The sequence below is a fragment of the Takifugu rubripes genome, chromosome 16 (genome assembly GCF_901000725.2).
Source record: "Takifugu rubripes chromosome 16, fTakRub1.2, whole genome shotgun sequence".
In the NCBI taxonomy this organism is placed as follows: Eukaryota; Metazoa; Chordata; class Actinopteri; order Tetraodontiformes; family Tetraodontidae; genus Takifugu; species Takifugu rubripes.
The window spans coordinates 2,578,144-2,598,143 of NC_042300.1; the positions used below are offsets into that span (position 1 = coordinate 2,578,144).

The following is a 20,000-nucleotide window of genomic DNA, read 5'->3' on the forward strand; positions in this document are numbered from 1 at the left end:
CGTGAGCCCACTTCTAATGCAGGTTCTTTATCCAGACTTGTTCCCAAGTATCGACGCAAATCATCCACTCACAGAAGAGAGAGAGAGTGTGTGTGAGTGTGTGAGTGTGTGGGAGCGGTCCACAGGGGATTTGCTTTGTTTTTATTAAAGCTTTGTGGTTCCCCTGCAGGTTTAAGGGCCCAGGAAATGTGATTTTCTGAAGCAGCCAATGCTGAGCAAAGCACTGGAAGACTCAAACACCGTGCTGAATCTTGACAACCTAACAAAGTTTCCACAGCAGCTTTTACAAGTCTGCATCCAAACAGAACACAAATCAGACACGCAACAGTCAACAAGCTCCAGAACTTCAATGAAAGACTGGTTACTCTGACTGAACAGGAAGATGATTAGACAGAGTTAAACGGCTCCAGAATGGAGGAGAACCATCACAGGGATGCTGGAGAACATGGACGTGACCTTGGGTAGAATCAGGACCTGCAGGAGGTTCCTCCTCACAAGCAGCACATTCTAGAACTCAGGCTTGGGGTCCTGGAGTTGACACAGACTGGCAAGAAGGAGTCCAGTGCACAAGCAGTTCACAATGTGCTTTAGTCAGACAAAGGTCATTAGAAGAAGATCAGTGAGGGCAGGCAGACAAGTCTAAATCAGCAGGCAGCAAAAATAGAGCTGGTTCCTCAGATAAACACAAGAGGAACCATGAACACCAGGACTCACAATACTGCTGCTGTTGGAGGTGACAGTCAGACACAGGTGATCAGTACAAGAGCAATCCATGTCCTCGTCCTCGCCCTCGCCCTCGTCCTCCTCCTCCTCCTCCTCCTCCTCCTCCTCCTCCTCCTCCTCCTCCTCACTGTGAGGGCAGGGAAAAGACAAAACAGAAACACAACAATAATCTACTTTCAGAAAGTAATAAAGAACTTCAGTCTCTGGTAAAGTCACGATAGTATGACAATGTAAATAATACCCAATCATGGCTTTACTGTGGTTACAGAATGAAGCCTGGAACCAATTAAGTCATTCAGTTACACGCAGTAATAACAAATGTACAACAGTGTGCAAATGTGACCATAATGTTGTAATGTCACACTAATGAGCTTACACTCACTCTCTGATTCATGCTGCTGGTGATACTTTTAATTGGAATGTTTATACCTCCCCCCCCCCCCCCTTGTCTCTCTTACTCTCCTTGGGCAGCTAATGGCTCAGAAGAAAGGATTTGATCTTCTAACCAGAGGGTTGTGGTCCAATTCTCAGGACATGTCGTGGGCTGAGGTGCCCCTGAGCAAGGCACCCCATCCCCATTGCTCCCTGTATGCAGTGCTTCTGGCTTGTGTGTGTTTAATACTGGTGTGTCAAGGATGGGGTTAATAGGAGGTCATACTCGCTAATGCTAATTAGTGTGTGTACTAATAGTTTAGTTTTGTGTCTCTTTTATGGCACTACCAGCTCTGAAATCTGGCATTTTTCTGCAGTGTGGAAGTTCTGTATTTGGCAGTCATTCCCACAAAGATAGATTAAAACCCACAATTATGCACTAATTTTGGTTTTAAAAAGGTTTAGGGGACTAAGAGGATTAGAGAGCAAAGGAATGAGGTTGGGGGCAGTGTTGAAAGAGATGGAGGAAGAACATTTTCCTCAAGCAGAATGTTATTGCTCGGATATACATTGAATGTTCTCATCTATTTATGTATTTAGACAGTTTTCAGCAGCTCCACTGATGAGTTTCAACCCACAGATATACGTGAAAGACATGATACTGCTTCCATCTTACTTACTGGTAGCTGGCAGCAATGCTAACCCGGATGGATCTGTTGGGGATTTCCACCTTGTATCAAATATCAACTTGTCAAATCACAAAAAGGTGACCAGTGCGACTTAAGCTGTGTGGAGGCTGTTTGAACTCTAAAATATTTGTTTACTTCAAATCAAGTTTATTTAGAGCCCAAAATCACAAATATTGTTTGCTTCCAAGCGCTTTACAAGCTGCACAGTTGTGACCCGCCCTGTCCTCAGACCCTCAAACCAGGTCAGGAAAGACCATTTGAGGGAAAAAGAAGAAACCTGAAGGAGAGCCTCAGACGAGGGGTCCATCTCCCTCATGTGGGACAGACGTGCAGACGTGCCACAACATCATATGCAGCTCTGAGCCATCGGACCTTCAGATCTTGATGGATGACATCCCGGATAAGACAGACTGGAGAAAACGAAACAAAAGTTCCATCAATTAATGATGTGACTAGCTGATAAAACTGCCAGACAAATGTCTGTTGAATCATCTTCAACCTCTGCTTCTTTTTGCACTAAAACGTGAGGTTTGTTTCTGTTAAAGGGGAGTTTTGGCTGCAACTGTTGCTTGTTAGACGTCAGACTCTGGGTTTCTGTAAAAGCCTAGAAACAATTTTGATTGTAACAGATGCTGTATAAATAAAGCTGAATTTGAATTTAAATGTCTTTTCAATCAAAAAATCCTACACAGAGAGGGTAGTATGGTTCTAATGGAGCAATCTAATACCAATTATCAGGTAGGGGTAGGTGAAAGGGGCAATAGGAGCAATGCTCTAGATTCCACACCCACTTCTCTATAGTATAGAATATAGTGACTTTCATCTGAGTGAAATATTTATATCTAAACCAGTTTGAGTTATCGCAGTTTCAGAAACTGGGAAAAACAAATGCAAATGAGAGTGATGTGTACGATGACCAAACCTCAAGATTTTCAGGTCTAATGGTTAACTGGTGGGTGTTCGAGACGGGGCAGCAAACCAAAAATGAGGGGAGGAAGTCCATGGGAGGAACCTCCTCTCACTCTCCAATAGACAACCTCAACTCCATCCATTCACAAGTCTCGAAAAGGACAGTTGGAAAAAAGATGGAGGGATACCTACACTGCTTTCATTCCAGCGCACTTTTAGGAGTTTCATTTTTCAGATACATGACCCACACATGAGAACGTGACATTTGGCTGGTTTGAGCTTGATAAGCTTACATGCATATCATCCTCTCACAAACTGGTGGAATGTTTTTATCTCAAGTCTGAGTTTGTAGGTCACATGTGCCATTAGGTCTGACAGGCTTCCTCCAGGCTCCCGCTAATGGGTGCTAATTGCATTCCATCCTGATCAGTAGCGAGGGGAACACGAAGCTGTTTCTTGTAATGAAATTCTGTCCAGCGACATACAGCAGATATTGTAGGAGTCATTTGTTGGCAGAAAAACATCCTGATGTATGTCATCATTAGTACAGAAGCATTCAAGGATGCGTTCAAGGATTTTCATGCTATTATTACAAAGCTCTTCCATATTACAATGAACACAGTGGGAAATCTGAAGAACTTCACATGACTTTTGATGCTTCTTCATTATTTTCTGTCTAATCACAGCCTATAAGCACATCCCAAACTGAACAAAATATTTCAAACCTTGCTTAATACATGACAATAAGACTATTTCAGAGAGGCGGTCATAATGTTATGACTGATTGGTGTATGCACACACACAGAAACACACACACACAAACAGAATGGAAGAGGAGGAGAGGGAATATCAGCATTTGACCCAGCATGTAGTGTGACCCCGCTGCACCCGCTAATGTCGCAGCGGGGCGGCAGCAAAAGTCCTATGTCATCAAGTCGCACTGGAAGTTGAGTGTCTCGATGATTGTTGCTCAGTCTGCTCTGAGTCCGAAGGGTTTTCTAGGGGGACAGTGGCAACAAGTACACAGAAACAGTACGGCCCTCCCTTTTATCTGCTCTTCTTGTGCAACCATGTCCAGTACTCTTTTCAGATCATTACAACTGAGATATTTTGCAACATGAATGTTGCCAAATGCTAATTTCAAACAGGTGTTCAAACCTGTTTATTTTAATGTGGAGTAAGGAGTAATTCAGAGGTGGCTGCAAAACATTTTCTTCACATTGTTCATTTTCTTCGCATTTAATGTGCAAAACCCTTTCACTTTTGTTGAATATGGGATATCATGACCAACTCATCGAGAAAAAAAAAGGTTCTCAATGGCTCAGTGAATTAGTGGCTGTGGATATTTTTACCCTTGTCCAGCAGTCAGGCAGCAGCTTTGGCATCTGGAAGCCCTTTTGTGTCAGACATATTCAAACTTGTTCGGATGAGACTGTTGAACTCATCTATTTTCAAAGTGATTCTTTTACCTGACTGCAGTGACACCCACAAACGAGCAAACAATCAGCAAAAGAGCAAAACAACCAAAAACCTACATAAAAAAGAAATACAGCAAACAAACCATAAACAACAACACCAAACACAACCCAATGTTACTGAGCATGTGTGTCTGATGTGTGTGTTATGTGTCTGTCACACGGTGCAACAGGTACAGACTGGGATGCTACAACCCCACCACACCAATCCAGGCAGCAGACTGCCAGAGATAGATATACCATTCAATAACCCCCGCCCCTCCCCCATTTGGTATAAGAGACCAAAGGACAACCACCATCGCAGCCACAGGGCAGAAGAGCGAAGAACCACCGATGGAGTTCCCACAGTAATCCCCCCACAGATCATCTGGTGCTGGCACCAAGGACAGCACACTCCCAACACCACCAGAGGCCCCCCAGGCACCAGCAGATCACATCTGGAGAGATTTCCCATATGCTTGAGAGCGCACAACCCCACCCCACCCCCCAACCCCTGACCTAGGGCCTGCCTCCCACCAAAGCAGCCGCAGACCACCACCCCCAGGGAGAGAATAAGGAACCACCGGCGAGTAACCCCGAACACCCAAAATGCGACAGGCCACCCGCACATAGAGGGGCCAGTCATAGACGCGAGTTTTTGTGGGTACTCATAGAACGTAGAGCCCTAGAACCCCCATGAGGTATGGGCACCCCAGCCCAGATGTTATTTTCCCTCCAGCAGCAGTAGATATGGGTTTACTACAACCCATCCTTGGACCAACTCTTCATCGCCTACCAGGCCGTTAGGGCTGACAGACATGCTGGGCCCAGTCACTCCTCTCCATTTTGGTTCCATGTAGGCTACAGGTGGAAGGTGGTGTTGTCCCACGAGGAGCTGAGGATCTGTTGATGCCCCTATGCTGTTGATGCCCCTATGCTTCTCCCTGGTATCTTGGCTGGCTTCCGCTCTCTAGAGTACCTTCAATCAACACTAGATGTCTCAACTACTGATCTTGACAGCTTTCTGCGTGGATCCTCTCCACTGGCCTCTGCTCACTCCCTCACATTTTCTTTCTGGCCATTTTACTAAAAAAATATTTAAGGGGGGGGGGGTGACTTACCACCTAATTATAAACCAGTTGTACAGGACAGTTGAGGTGTTCATGTAAAGATTCTGCATATTGAAAAGAAAATACAAATGCTTGCTCAGAAAACAAGATTTATTTTTAACTGAACCCTCTGGTCGATCACTGGTCATGGAGCCTCTCACACCTCATCTTTTCAATGCCCACTTTTCCAAGCACCTACGTTGTCTAGTGATGAAGGAAACAGACTTTTCCTTGATTGCATTTCAGGCTCAGCTGGTGTTCTTTGGTTCCCAGCACCTGCTGTGTCAGTGGGGTGGAGCTGCTTAGCTCCGCAGCTCAGAGGTGTCGGAACTGGTGTTCAGTTCAAGTGAAAGAATCAACCCTGGTGTTGTTGTTCTCCCTGTTCATATTGCTGGCAGGGAGATCTCAGCCAGGGCAGATGGTACACATCAATAAACACTCTCTGATCCCTCCTGCACGGGTCTGTTTGATCAGATGGGTCAACCCAAATAAACAGAAGGGAGAGTCCATTCAATGCAAATGTTTTCTGTCCGGCAGAAACCTACAATTTGAACACAATCCCTCCACGGACCTGTAGGACTCACAAACCTAGGAACATCAACCATAAACCAGGAACATCAACTAGTATGTGCTGCACATACAATTACAGTATATGTGGATGTCAGACAGACAGTCAGACAGACAGTCAGACAGACAGACTGACTGACTGACTGACTGACTGACTGACTGACTGACTGACTGACTGACTGACTGACTGACTGACTGACTGACATTTTAACCTGTATCTCAGATTGATGTATGACTGGAACCCCTACGTGGAGGAAATGACTGTCCAGGACAGGGCTGCATGTCCACATCTTGTATTGTGTAATCAGATCCCAGAAAGGTGAGGGGAGCCTGGGAACTACAGGGCAGCTTTGTACTTTGTATTGTTCTTTTTCAGGATGTCCTTTGAAATGGAAGAAAGCCAGAAAAGGCCATTTGTAGTGTCTAAAGTCATTTGATAAAAATCTAAGGGCTGTGTGTGTGTGTGCGTGTGTGTGCGCATGTGTGTGTGTGTTCTACCAGCAAAGTGAAGGCATTTATGAGAAGTGTGGACTTTGGCTGTTCCTCACAATGTCAAAGGATCCTGGTTTGAGGTTAGAACTGGGTTTAAGTTAGGGTTAGGTGTTAAGGTCAGGGGTTACTTAGATGTCTATGAAGGTTCTCACAAAGATAGGAATACAAGGCTGTGTTTGTTTAGGTGTGTGTAAGGTTTAGCTTCAGCAACGCTGGGTCACACTCAGAGGCGTTGCACTTCCCTGGAGGAGATGAGGAAGAGCAGCTGTGAAGAGCAGAGCCGCTCCTCTCTGGATGTGGTTGTGAACGGTCTTATTTTCAGTCTGTAGTGAGACGTGACGATCGAGCTGTGCCATCATGCAGCCTGACAAACAGTAATTACAGAGCAGCATGTGAACAATTATTGTCTGTCTGGCTTGTGCGATTCCCTGTAAATAACTATATTCCCCCATTTAATAGCCACTCTCATGTGTGTGTCCAGGCCAGTTGTCTATTCTTCTGAAATGTGGCACCTAAATGATTAAGATAATTACTGTGATCTTCTACAATCATCATCCTCTCTTTGTGAAATGGAAGAACAATAACAAGCATTCTGTGCTGTTTTTCACATCAGTCTTGACGCTCATTCAAAACAGCTGAGATTTGCTAAAACCAGCCATGTTGTCCACAGATGATGAAAGGCTGCAGGGTTGTAGCAGCTAAAGTGGTGCTGGCACACAGCAAGAAAGTCACAACAAAACACACAACACCAGATCTTGTGCCTCTAAAAGCCCCCATCAGGTCAAAAATACCCCGGTTTGTTTGAGTGAGAGGAGACGCACTTTCGCCTGTCCTGATAATCCAGCATCCCCACCAAGTCCTGCAAACATCAGCTGGGGTTAAAAACAAAGAGATCTCTGATTCATTCTCAAGAGTGAAACTCGAATAAACTGAAGCAGTTTTCTCCAGTTTAGTACGAGAATGGGAGGAAGCAAATGACCCCCCCCCCCCCCCCACACACACACACACACACACACACACAAGAAATAAGGCTCCGCATGCTGTTCTGACCCAGCTGAGCCTCCTCACAGAATAACACATGATACAGTCAACAGAACAACCAGGAGTGTTTTCTTTTTCTCACTCTGCTACACTCATGTTTCAGTCACCTGATACTGAGATGAGTCTGTCAACACATGATTTTGTTCCTATACACACACACACACACACACACGCACACACACACACACACACACACTCTCTCTCTCTCTCTCTCTTCTGTGAGTGGATGATTTGTGTCGATACTTGGGAACAAGTCTGGATGAAGAACCTGCATTAGAAGTGGGCTCACACTCTGTTTATTCTATGATGAAAAGCAACTTCTCCACGTGAGGTCTTCAATGGAGAACACCTCTGGACAGGACCTAAAATCTTGTCACATTATGGCTCTCACAGACGTGTGGCTTAGTATAGACTCCATGTATCACCAGGACCCCTCAGGTTTGATTTCTGCTACCTACTGAAAAATGCTTCTCTGTGGTTCTGCACATGGAAAGTAACTTCACCACTTTCACGGCCTTAATGTTTTCTTTCACCAGGCTGCTGGAACCCTGCTGGGTCATGGCTGCCTCTCCTCTCCTCTCCTCTCCTCTCCTCTCCTCTCCTCTCCTCTCCTCTCCTCTCCTCTCCTCTCCTCTCCTCTCCTCTCCTCTCCTCTTTTCTCCTCTCCTCTCCTCTCCTCTCCTCTCTCCTCTCCTCTCCTCTCCTCTCCTCTCCTCTTTCTCCTCCCCTCCCCTCTCCTCTCTCTCCTCTCCTCTCCTCTCCTCTCCTCTTTTCTCCTCCCCTCCCCTCTCTCTCTCTCCCTCTCCTCTCCTCTCCTCTCCTCTCCTCTCCTCTCCTCTCCTCTCCTCTCCTCTCCTCTCCTCTCCCCTCCCCTCCCCTCCCCTCCCCTCTCCTCTCCTCTCCTCTCCTCTCCTCTCCTCTCCTCTCCTCTCCTCTCCTCTCCTCTCCTCTCTAGTCTGTCACTCTCATATGTCTGAAAAATGCCACCATTGTCTACAAGAAGCACAAAACCCTCTGCCTGAATGTTTGCACCCAGCAGCACTTCCCTCCACCATCAGGAAAACCCCCTTGACCCCCCACAGGTACCAGACGGGGCAAAGAGATCCACCCAACCAGAAGACTGTTATGGTCAAAAACACATTTCCCCAATCATTGCATATTCACATAAATACATTTGTTTATTTAGTTATCCCATATTTCATATATAATTATATATTTTCACATAGTTCTATAATTAGCTGTGGTTTAATGGAGTCAAATGATAGTGATTTACACTATTTCTGTTCTGTACATTATTGTTCACTGTTTTACTGTTGCTCTTGTTGGAGTTGGAGCAGTAAGAGGTTCGTTGTCAGTGGTTGCTGCTGTAACTCTTGTGCAGATGACCATAAAAGTTTAGTCTTTTGAACCAGCGTAAACTCGTGTTCTCAGCATTTTCACCCAGCCCATCTGTGAATGCTGTGTGCTACCCTGCAATAAAACCGCAGCATCTGGAAACGTCAGGTTCCTACATCAGATCCCTGCTCATGGATCACCGTTCTGTGTTTAACACCATCCCCACAGCCTGTTTCCATCACAGGCAGCTACAGCAGCAGGTAGCAGCCCCATCTTTGAGTGGATAACAGATTTGCAAGTGTGGGCTAAACGCCATTGAGAGACTGCCAGGGATGCTGGACCAACATTACTATGTTAAAATACATTCAGATTTGCTTTGGTTATTGGTTTATACCTCCATGGTCCCACAGATGTTGCTTCAGCACTGCAAACTTCAGGAATTTGCTTAGTTTTATTTTGTTTTCTGCGTGGGGGGACTGAAAAAGAGCAGAGAACATCAGTTCCACTTGACAGACTCTAGAGAGAGTTCTGGAACTTGTATTCTGCGGCGCTCTGTATGGGACGCAGCTATGGTAAAGGAGGCTTAGTAAGGCCTTCCTTCTATCCACCTGGTGAACCTCCCTCCCTGCCCAACTAGGCTTCTCCCCAATGATCCAATGTGGACCTTTACTACACTGAGACCTGGTGTAGTGTAGCCCTACCTGACACCACACTCCATCTACCGGCTTCGTCGTGCAGTATGAACTGGAGCCTGTTAAAGCACTGCAGCCCAAACCTGAATATCAGGTCAACAGGTAAGGTTTCTGGCTTTATCGTGGTTGCATGCTAACATGGATGACGTGCTGGAAACTCTTAATGAACAAACAACTGGCTTTGAACTGAAACAACCAGACTTTTTATTTTCATGGGGGACTTTAACAGAGCAAGATTAAACTGCAAACTTAAAAAAAAAAAAATAACCCAGCAGCAGCAGCACACTGTTCTTAAGGATGCGTTGTATTTGGTTCCTCAGGCAGCCTCCGGACCTTATGGCCAGAGCCTGGTCAATCTTGTCCCCACCTACAGAAACAGTCTGTAGAGACAGCTAGAAGGACCTAGAGCAATCAGGAAAAGCTGAATTTCCAAACAATCCAAGACATCAATTCAGCAATTATAAATACAATGTTGCAATTAGAATAAAAGAAAATGATTTTCCTAGAATAAAAACCACTCTTCAGGAGGTTCAGCCCAAGTCTGTGCTCCACATGGTTCCACTTTACAGGCCTGAAGAGAAACAAACAAATTGCACCTCATTTGGTTTGGTTGGGCATTTTAACTACTCTTGGCAGCACAGTCAGCTGCATACACACACACACACACACACACACACACATACATGCACACACACAGAGTTCTACGTGGGAAAGCTGTTTTCTGTAGGTGGCCTGCCCCATCCCCCACCCCTCCTTCCTTTACAAGGGACTGAGTCAGCAAGTCACAGTAAACAGACTAGCTGGACACTTTCTTTAGAATATTACTAACCCATACGGGGTTGCTCAAGCTGCTTTTTTGCTAAAAAAACATTCTGGAGGCCTAGTGTGTACGCTATGATGGAAACTAGTAACATTTTTGCTCCTATCCAGGGTAGTTTTCTCTGTCAACTGGACTGGGTTTCTTCTCTTGAAGACGTTTCGCCTTCTATCCAGAAGGCTTCTTCAGTTCAGGATAGAAGGCGAAACGTCTTCAAGAGAAGAAACCCAGTCCAGTTGACAGAGAAAACTACCTTGGATACAATGACCTGGATGACTGAGAATTTACACAGACATTTTTGCTCCTATTAATTTATTTTGTATTGCATTGCCTCTCACATTGTGTCCATTAACATCGTGGCACATCCACCTGCTTAGCAAATCAGATTTGTCACGTACAACACCTAACAGTAACAGTTCCATTACCACCATATGTAAAGGCTCCCAACAGTAAACCAAAGGTCCTTATTGTTCATGTAACGATGGTAAACAGCATTACTTCCACTAATACTACACGTCCCACAATGCACTGCATCAGCTACACACCAAGCAGTCCTCCCTCTGCTTTACTGATACATAGTGACACCTGATTTCAACCCCTCCAAAATGGCCAAAAGGAAAAGTGACTTTCAATGCAGGTGAATGGTTGAGGTATAATATGGTACTCTGAGACAAAACATCAGGACAAGGTCAAAACCTGGACACAAACCTGAAGCTACGGGATTTAAAAGTGTTTAAAGGGTCTTGTACCAAAGCCAGCTAGGTTCTCAAAGGAGAATCACATGGTTGGGGGATTGCCAATAGCACCCTAGACACACCTCCACCATCACTTCATAGAGTCCAAGGAATAAAACAGAGTTCCCCTTAATTGGCAGCAAATAAACACTGACAGTCTTTCTCTTCTACAGGTTTAACCCCAAATTCTCCCCACAAACTACAACTTCAAAAAAAAAAAAATCAGGCGCTTGTATCATCTCCAGATCTGCTTCAGTGGCTTCCACTGTACTTCTCTATCGTCTTTAAAATCCTGTTCCTCACCTTCAGATCCCTCCGAGGTCTTGTTCCCTCTTACCTGAATGAACTCCTGGACAGCGACACACCCTCCCATACTGCCAGGTCACCCTCTGCCTCCCTCCTCTCTGCTCCTCCTCACCTGATGGCCACCAAGTGCACGCTGAATTTATCTTGTGTACAGATCCTCACGCACTCATCAAAGCGCTGGTTGTTGCCCTAGCTGGAGACACACCGCTGGCTTACATGTGAGTGTGTGTACGCGTGTGGTTGTTACAGTATTATGTGTATGTGTGCGTGTGTGTGTAGCTGTTACAGTAACGTGTGTATGTGTGCGTGTGTGTAGCTGTTACAGTAACGTGTGTATGTGTGCATGTGTGTAGCTGTTACAGCAACGTGTGTATGTGTGCGTGTGTGTAGCTGTTACAGCAACGTGTGTATGTGTGCGCATGTGTAGCTGTTACAGTAACGTGTGTATGTGTGCGTGTCTGTGTGTAGTTGCTAGAATAATGTGTGTATGTGCGCGTGTGTGTAGCTGTTACTGTAACGTGTGTATGTGCGCGTGTGTGTAGCTGTTACAGTAACGTGTGTATGTGTGCGTTTGTGTAGCCGTTACAGTAACATGTGTGTATGTGTGCGTGTGTGCAGTTGTTACAGTAACGTGTGTATGTGTCCATGTCTGTGTGTAGTTGTTAGAGTAATATGTGTGTATGTGCGCCTGTGTGTAGTTGTTACAGTGACATGTCTGTATGTGTGTGTAGTAACATGTGTGTATGTGTGTAGTTGTTATAGTAACATGTGTGTATGTGTGTGTGTATAGTTGTTACAGTAACATGTGTTTAGGTGCTCACGTGTGTGTAGTTGTTACAGTAGCATGTATATATGTGCACGTGTGAGCATGTGTGTGTAGTTGTTGCAGTAACATGTGTAAGTGTCTGTGTGCGTGGGTGTTGTTGGATCGCATTACCTCTCGTGTGTCACTGCCAATCCGCGTGTTCTTTAAATGAAGACTTCAAGTAAACAAATGCCAATTTCAAAATGTATTTAACAATAGAACCAATTCAAGATACAAATATTACAGAGCTCCGGGCCAGTTCATAACCCTAGCAACAACAGAGTCAATTGTCAGGGCATGAAGTCTGACCACCTAACTATCCCTTGGCCCAGTCTTTTATAGAACAATATATGTAAATTATTGATGCTAATTCCCTCCAATCCAGTCCTTCTTCTCGGATGACCTCATCTTCTTCTTCCAGCCTCCTTTAGTGTTGGTGCGGTCCTTCTTCTCCATTATCTTCCAAGATGGCCAGGTCAGAGGTCATATTCCTGCCAAGGAACTTTATCAACACCAGTAAACTCTGCTGTCACGTTTTATGATGGGGGTCTACCACTTTCTGCCTGACTGTCTCCTCCTGGCCCAACCGTCCAAACAACATTCATGTCAAGGAAGGGTCAACTGACTTGCTTATGCTTATTCCTACTGAAGATTCTACCATTCCTAACTTCTAAAGTGCTTATAACAGAAACATATGGTACAACACATGCTAACAAGATAAAATAATTCTCTTCATTATCAACCACAATCTGCGGGACTGGTGGAAAGATAAAACAGCACAATTTAATCTAAAGAAGGTCATGGATGATACAGGAAAGAATTGGATATCTTGTAAACCACTTTTACTCAACCTACACATACTGCTAAATAATACAGGACTGACACCTTTTGAAATGTTGTATGGATGACCTTATACTTTACCACACTTTGAACCATTCAAAAGAGCTAATGAAGAAGCAGGTGAAACTTTAGCAGAGAAAAATCCATGAGAATTGCTGCTGACTAAAAATATTCACACTGTGAACTTGACTCTAGCAGAAACCACTGAGACAAGGAGACTGGATTTTCATCAAGTTAAAAAAAAGTGCTGGTACAAATCCCTAATAACGCAGCCCCAGGCGGAAGTGTTACTAAAATTCCTTGAAGGCAGGGCATCATGCATGTTGATGATTACATACTTGGCACACATGACTGATCCTGAATGAGGGATTACCAGGGGGCGTGTATCAACAGGTTAATCAGGAATAAGACAAAGAGGAACGATGGCTGAATACTGGAGCTTGACCTTCTGATGAAGGTCGCTTATCAGAAACATATGGTACAACACATGCTAACAAGATAAAATAATTCTCTTCAGTGTGAATGTGTGTGTTGTTGTTACAGTAACATGTGTGTGTGTGTGAGTGTGTGTGTTAGGTTAGCCTGCTACTTTGTGCTGTTTGTTGCTCTCAGCTCTTGTCTCCTGTTTCTTTGGTCTGTTTGATCATCACACCATTTTTTATTTGTCATATTTCAATGATTTTGATGTTGTTTTTTCTTCGCCTGTGTCTTCACCTGCTTCTTCGCCTGTTTCTTCGCCTGTTTCTTTGCCTGTTTCTTCGCCTGTTTCTTCGCCTGCTTCTTCGCCTGTTAGCGGCCCAGTTTGAGCTCCTGCTATCAGCTGGATAAAGACATCTTTTCTTGTTTGATGGCATTCAGGGTTTTGTTTCAAATAAAGAATTTCCTCAATGATACTTTAGTGTTTAGTGCCCTTGAATCTGGAACTCACTCCCCCAGGAGGTCCAAATATCTCACCCTACTGTTCAGACTGGTCTGGACGGTTTGGGCTTCTCATTTTTAAAATGAATGTATGCATTTTATATTTTACGTGAAGTGATCTGACAGGTTTTACGGAGCCATGTGAGAAGTGTTTTGCCTTTGTGTAAATCAGTCCTTCTGTATATCGCTCCTTCTTCTTCTCCATGAACTGCAGCCTCTCATATACTCCTCCAGCTTTTTTAGGGTTTCCTGAGAGATGAAGGCCTCCATCCTTTGAGTCTTGGAGGATACTTATGTAACATCATATTGCCACTATCAGCATGATCTCACATGTGTTTAGTAGCACACTTGACTTTATTTTTAATCTTTTGCATCGTTGGTATTTCTATAGTTGGTAATTCAGAAATCTTTCACTGTGGAATCGTACTGTGTGAAATAAACCAAACAATCCAATATTAAGAAGAAGTAAAAATATTTATTGGTTAAAAAAGCTCTCACACTTTCAATAAATGAGTTGTGCTGTCACAGTCACACACTGTCCAACAGTGGATCCCCTCTGATCCGTCCTGGCCACTCCTCTGCTCTAACACACTCATTCAGTGTTGCACTGCTCCTGTATCTGCCATCCCTCCTGTTATTAAATAAGTTAGTAACACATTTATCAGAAACAGTGGTCACGTGGATCTATGACCGTATCAAGTGCCTTTGTGACAGAACAAAGTACCAGAACACAGATGCTGAACAACACTTTTAACTGACAAGAAAAGTTAACAAGTCTAAAGTCAGATTTCACCTCGTGGTTGTGGTGCTAATTTGGAATAAAAGAGACTCAATATTAGTACAAGTTTTAAAAGTAGTCTTCTAAAAATGTGAGTGTGAGAGCGCGACAGCTTGATTTACAGTACTAACAGGACTAAGCAGTAGTATAAACACTAACTGACAAAAAAAAAAATCCTAAAAGCCAAAACACATGAAGAAAGTGTTTTTCTCTTGGCAGAAGAAGAGAACAAGTGGAAGCAAGTGATTACAACCTTCGGTCTGATGTACCCTAAACATGACATTTCTTATGTGACAAATATTAACGGGTTATATGACTGGTCATCAAAATGAGCAAAGTGCTACAGGCTGGACAGCCAAGCTGTGGGCAGGAAGATCCTCTTCCTCCCATTGTTTCCAGCTCTTCCTGGAGAGAAATGTCACAGAGGAACTTCAACAGTCTGAGAAAAATACCACAGAGTACAATTCATATGATCTGAGGGCTGCCCCACCTTCAGAAAAGCTTGGAGGATGAGTAAAATATAAAAAACAGAATGATTTTCTGCACTCAGAAAGGCAGATATTATTACTCCTGATGGAACAATAACAACATATCAGATGAGACATTTTAGCATTTGGTGGAAAATCTTGGCTTGTTTTGAAATTGATAGCAATAACATGTTAGAAAAGTTGGAGCAGGAGCAGCAGAATGAACTGGGGCTAATGAAAAACAACTGCAGGAGCAGTTGACTACCAATGAGGTAACTTAGCAACGGCTCAGGGTCTAAAAGGAGCCTCTCAGATGTAGAGATGGGCAGAGGTTGACCAAAATGCAACAAACTGCATCTAAAACTGAGGAACACGTGAAGGAAAAGGTTGCTCAGTGTCAAAATCCCATGACTTTGAGGATTGTGACGCCCACATTGTAGACTAAGGGACAAGGTCAAAGGTCAAAAATGGATGCTTGTGATCTTCAAGCAGCACTGTATTAAAAATAGGAACGATTCTCTCCTGGAAATCAGTGTAGGGGCTCAGGAACTCTTCAGAACAGTTCCCTGTGCGATCTTGAACTTGAAAGCTGTAGCTTGCAGAAAGAAGCCATGTGTGAATATGAGCCAGAAACACCACCATCTTCTCTGCATCAAGGCTTACTTCAACTGCCCCCAGGTTAAACTGAAAACGCTCAGAAGAATCTAACCTTGATTCGATGGACCTGCTGCCTAAGAAGACAGGAATCAGAACTAAGATGGTTCCTGCAGTTGCAGTAGTGCCTTCAAATCTGGAAAGAAAGCATTGATGACGGGAGCATATGTTGTTAGAGCAACATATAGGAGGAGAAGTCTTCACCTTTCATCCAAAAACCCAACGTTCATTGAGATACGTATGTTCATGCCAACAAACTCAAAATGAGTGAAGGTTCTCCATCAACTGCTGAAATGTCTCAGTTCCAACATCTGTTTGGTGCTTATGTTCCAGGAGGAATTAAGTAAGTTGTTGAGATTTGAAACATCTTCAGTTTGCTTTATCAACTGTTCACAGCATGTTTTTGGAGAGTTGTAGTGAAACTTAAAGTGTTGCATGACGCCTGAAGAATCTGGTCCACCAGCCCCATTAGGGCTCGGCTTTATTTTACATGCGACTCCTTAATGCTCAAAAGAAACTAATTGATACACTGATGGAACTAATTAACTCTGGACAAGTGTAAAACTATGCGTATGTAACAGTACCACAATCTATGAGAAGGTATTGTTTCATATCAGCCCATGGAATTACTCTCATTCACCAACACTTTCTTACTTTCTTTTCTTTTTGACCACTCCTGCAGCAGTTCTGTTTTCCGATGAGAGCTTGGCTCCAATAAAAGGTTTCATCGGTAAACATTTGAACCTATTTTTATTAGGCTAAAAGTGTTGCGGCTGACAACAATGAACAGTGTTAGCTTGAATCTGTATGACGTGTGTTTCCTGATTCTCTGGGTGGGGGGGGGAGCTCAAACATCTAGGTCATCTGGCCGTGCTCGACTGCTCAATCGGCTGCTTGCCCGGCTGCAAGGACGAGCGTCCATCAGCGCTAACGGTTGCAGCTCATGAGCTGCCAATGAGGACATTTTCTTGTGCTCTTGGGTATCATCCGGGAAGTCAAACGCTTGGGCGTGGGAATTTGAAATTGTGCTTCCTCCTCCATTCTGTCCGAGTCGCTTCTGCTCTGTGGAGTAGTTGGCCCAATTCTGCTCGCTAGCGTGCTTATTATAATTACGGCACGATCCGGCCCCCCGCTCCCCTGTGGCCATCTTATAACCTGGCGGCGACATGGGTGAAAGTGGTGCAGTTGGCGAGGAACAACCGTTGTAGTAGGCATACTTGGTAGTGGACAGCTCTTTGGGCATAGGGCTGAGGGTGCCAGCGCTGGGGTAGAGCGTGGGCTGCTGTTTGCCCTTCACACGATCTTTGATATTCTTGAAAAGCACATAGAAGAGCTCAATAATATTAAGTACCAGGGATACGAGCGAGACCACCAACATGAAAATAATGAAGACCGTCTTCTCAGTGGGACGGGACAAGAAACAGTCCACCCTGTGTGGACATGGGGACCTCTCACAGGTGTAGACAGCAGACAAACTGAAGCCATAGATGTACCACTGAATCACCAGGAAGCCCACCTCAAAAAGTGACTTGAAGAAGATGCTGACTATGTAAGTTCTCAGCAGGGCTCCTTTCATCTTCACTTTCCCATGTTCCTCGATGCCATATTTAAGCTTTTTCATCTCAATCTTCTTCAGTGGGACATCAACGTCGCCTCCGTCATTTTGTACAGCTTTGAGCACCTCTTCAATCTTGCTGAATTTCTGTTCTTTCCTATTCAGGTAGAAAACATGAGCCAAGTACAGGAGGGTAGGTGTTGACACGAAGATGATCTGTAGGACCCAGAAGCGAACATGGGAGATAGGGAAAGACTTGTCATAGCAGACATTCTCGCAACCAGGCTGCTGGGTGTTGCATTTGAAGGCAGACTGCTCATCTCCCCACGCTGATTCCACAGCAGTGCCCAGAACAAGGATCCGGAATATGAAGAGGACAGAGAGCCACACCTTCCCTCCAGCAGTGGAGTAGGCCTGAACCTTGTCCAACAACCGACCCAGAGCACTCCAGTCACCCATCTTCAGGAGGCGTCAGCTGGTGAAAGAGAGGAAGAGTGTGAAATAAGGTCTGTACACACACGGTCAAAATCAGGTTTTTGAGCTTCTGACGTCATATTAATGAAAGCTCTACGGGGGCTCTGAAAATGACTCCAGCAGTAATCTCACATCCATCATCTTGACCATAAAGCCCAGTAGAGGACACCTTGGACAGCCTTGGACAGGTGAAGAGTTGACACATCAATCCTTCCTCAGCCTCAACTGCTGGTCACAACCAGTCAGATGGTTCTCCAGAAGAATGTCCTGAATGAGCATCTATGGGGATGCTCATTCAGGACATGCAGATCTGCAGATGATGGATGGATGGATGGATGGATGGATGGATGGATGGATGGATGGATGGATGGATGGGTGGATGGATGGATGGATGGATGGATGGGTGGATGGATGGGTGGATGGTGGATGGATGGATGGATGGATGGATGGATGGATGGATGGATGGATGGATGGGTGGATGGATGGGTGGATGGGTGGATGGATGGATGGATGGATGGATGGATGGATGGATGGATGGATGGATGGATGGATGGATGGACGGACGGACGGACTGGTAATGAAGACAGATTTTCCCTTCAGGCGGAGCACATGAACAGGTGATTTTGTGATGTCATCAGTCTCCGACAGTCTGCTTATGCTCAGTGATGTACGATGTACTAACCCCAACTATGCTACTACAGATGTGAGGGTGACAAGATGGAGGACAGCGGAACAGGTGGATCACAGAAGTGTACTCCCAGACTGCTGGAGTGTCTCCAGTGTACATGTGGACTGTGTCTTCGTGGTGCCCAGTCAGATGGATTTCCTCACAGGAAATGAAGTTCGCTTACTGTGGACACGTGATTCTTCACCACTGTCAGTTTAAACTTGAACGGATAACAAGTTCCAGGCTGAATGGAACTGAAGCGCCGTCCCAGTCCAGAACACCTGGACAGTTCTGGTGCCTTATATCCACACTTCATCTCTAAAACGGTAAATCAGGATTTGTCAACCGCCTCAATGGCGACCCCTTGTGGCTTTGATATGAACCAGTCTGACCGAAACCTGGGGTGAAACGTACGTTCAGGACTAACATTCAGGTGCACAGCTCATTTTCCACAGGCCTGTGTGGAAGCAATAGCCTGAGCTGATGAGCTACAGGATCCATCCTGGACCATGGTCAATGTCACCTGTCCTCACCAACAGTTCTGACACAGCACACTTCAGGAGCTCAGCCAGGAAGAACAACTTCAGTACAAAGGAGAGGAGAGGAGCTTCATCCTTGTGCACTCTTGTAATAACTGCAATGTCCCGGCAAGCGGAATAAACCCCATCTGGCATAAACACAGGCAGATTCGGTTGGACACGAAGTATGCGGAGAGAGACGGAGGGGCCACGATGTCGGCTATATGATACAATGGTTGATGCAACAACAGCTGGTTTCAGAGGTGAGCCTGAGTCTGAGGTCAGAGCATGAAGAAACCTCATGAACTAGAATAAAAGAATCACTGGTGAACTGTTGTAATCTGAGAGGGGGAATAGCTGCACGAAGGCAAATACGACTGTTTGCAATCGAAAAAGTCTTGAATGAAAAACCTCAGAGCTGCTGCTGAGTACCTGAGGCCAGTGTCAACAGGTGAACGTCACATATGTGAACCCCAGCTGGCTGAAGGCTAAAACCACTTAAATAGAAGAAGATGAGAATAAGAAGTTATTCTTAGAATCCAAAATACCAATAAAGTGGAACAAAATCATCTGGACGTATGGAAAACTAAAAAAGGGGGATTGTGGAGGAAAAAGACTGAAAATGGATAATGGAAAGGCAAAATTAATGGAAAGAAATCAAGTTAAAGAGGGATAGATAGATAGATAGATAGATAGATAGATAGATAGATAGATAGATAGATAGATAGATAGATAGATAGATAAGATGGGGAGTGTTCAGACAACATGGTTGATGTCCTTATTAAGCCCCATAAACTCAGATGTCACTCAGAAGCCTCAGAGGAGTCTGCTAGAGACACAGAGGACAGTGTTGGCCCCGTCCGTCCCCTGATGCTGTCCTCTAATCAGGCTCATGTGAAGCTGCAGGCATGTGCTCTCAGTTATGCTGTAAATGTTGCTCCAGCAGAGGGGACATCAGTGCTGCTGGACCGTAACCCTGTCCAGCAGAGAGGACATCAGAGCTGTTGTCCCGCCACTTTAACTGTCTCCTCCACCAGGTCCACAGCAGAACAATAGAGAGACGCTGTGAGGACATCTGCGCCAA

General features: G+C 44.8%; 1 protein-coding gene across 1 annotated transcript in view; it reads right to left on the reverse strand.

Moving 5' to 3' along the window:
* Positions 1-14,258: 14,258 nt before the first annotated feature.
* gja1b (gap junction protein alpha 1b) overlaps positions 14,259-20,000 on the reverse strand; it is a 6,264-nt gene continuing 522 nt past the window's right edge. The window contains exon 2 of the mRNA XM_011618634.2: positions 14,259-17,732. Within this exon, the coding sequence (XP_011616936.1) occupies positions 16,550-17,716 (1,167 nt within the window). The 5' untranslated portion in view covers positions 17,717-17,732 and the 3' untranslated portion in view covers positions 14,259-16,549. The remainder of the gene's footprint in view (positions 17,733-20,000) is intronic.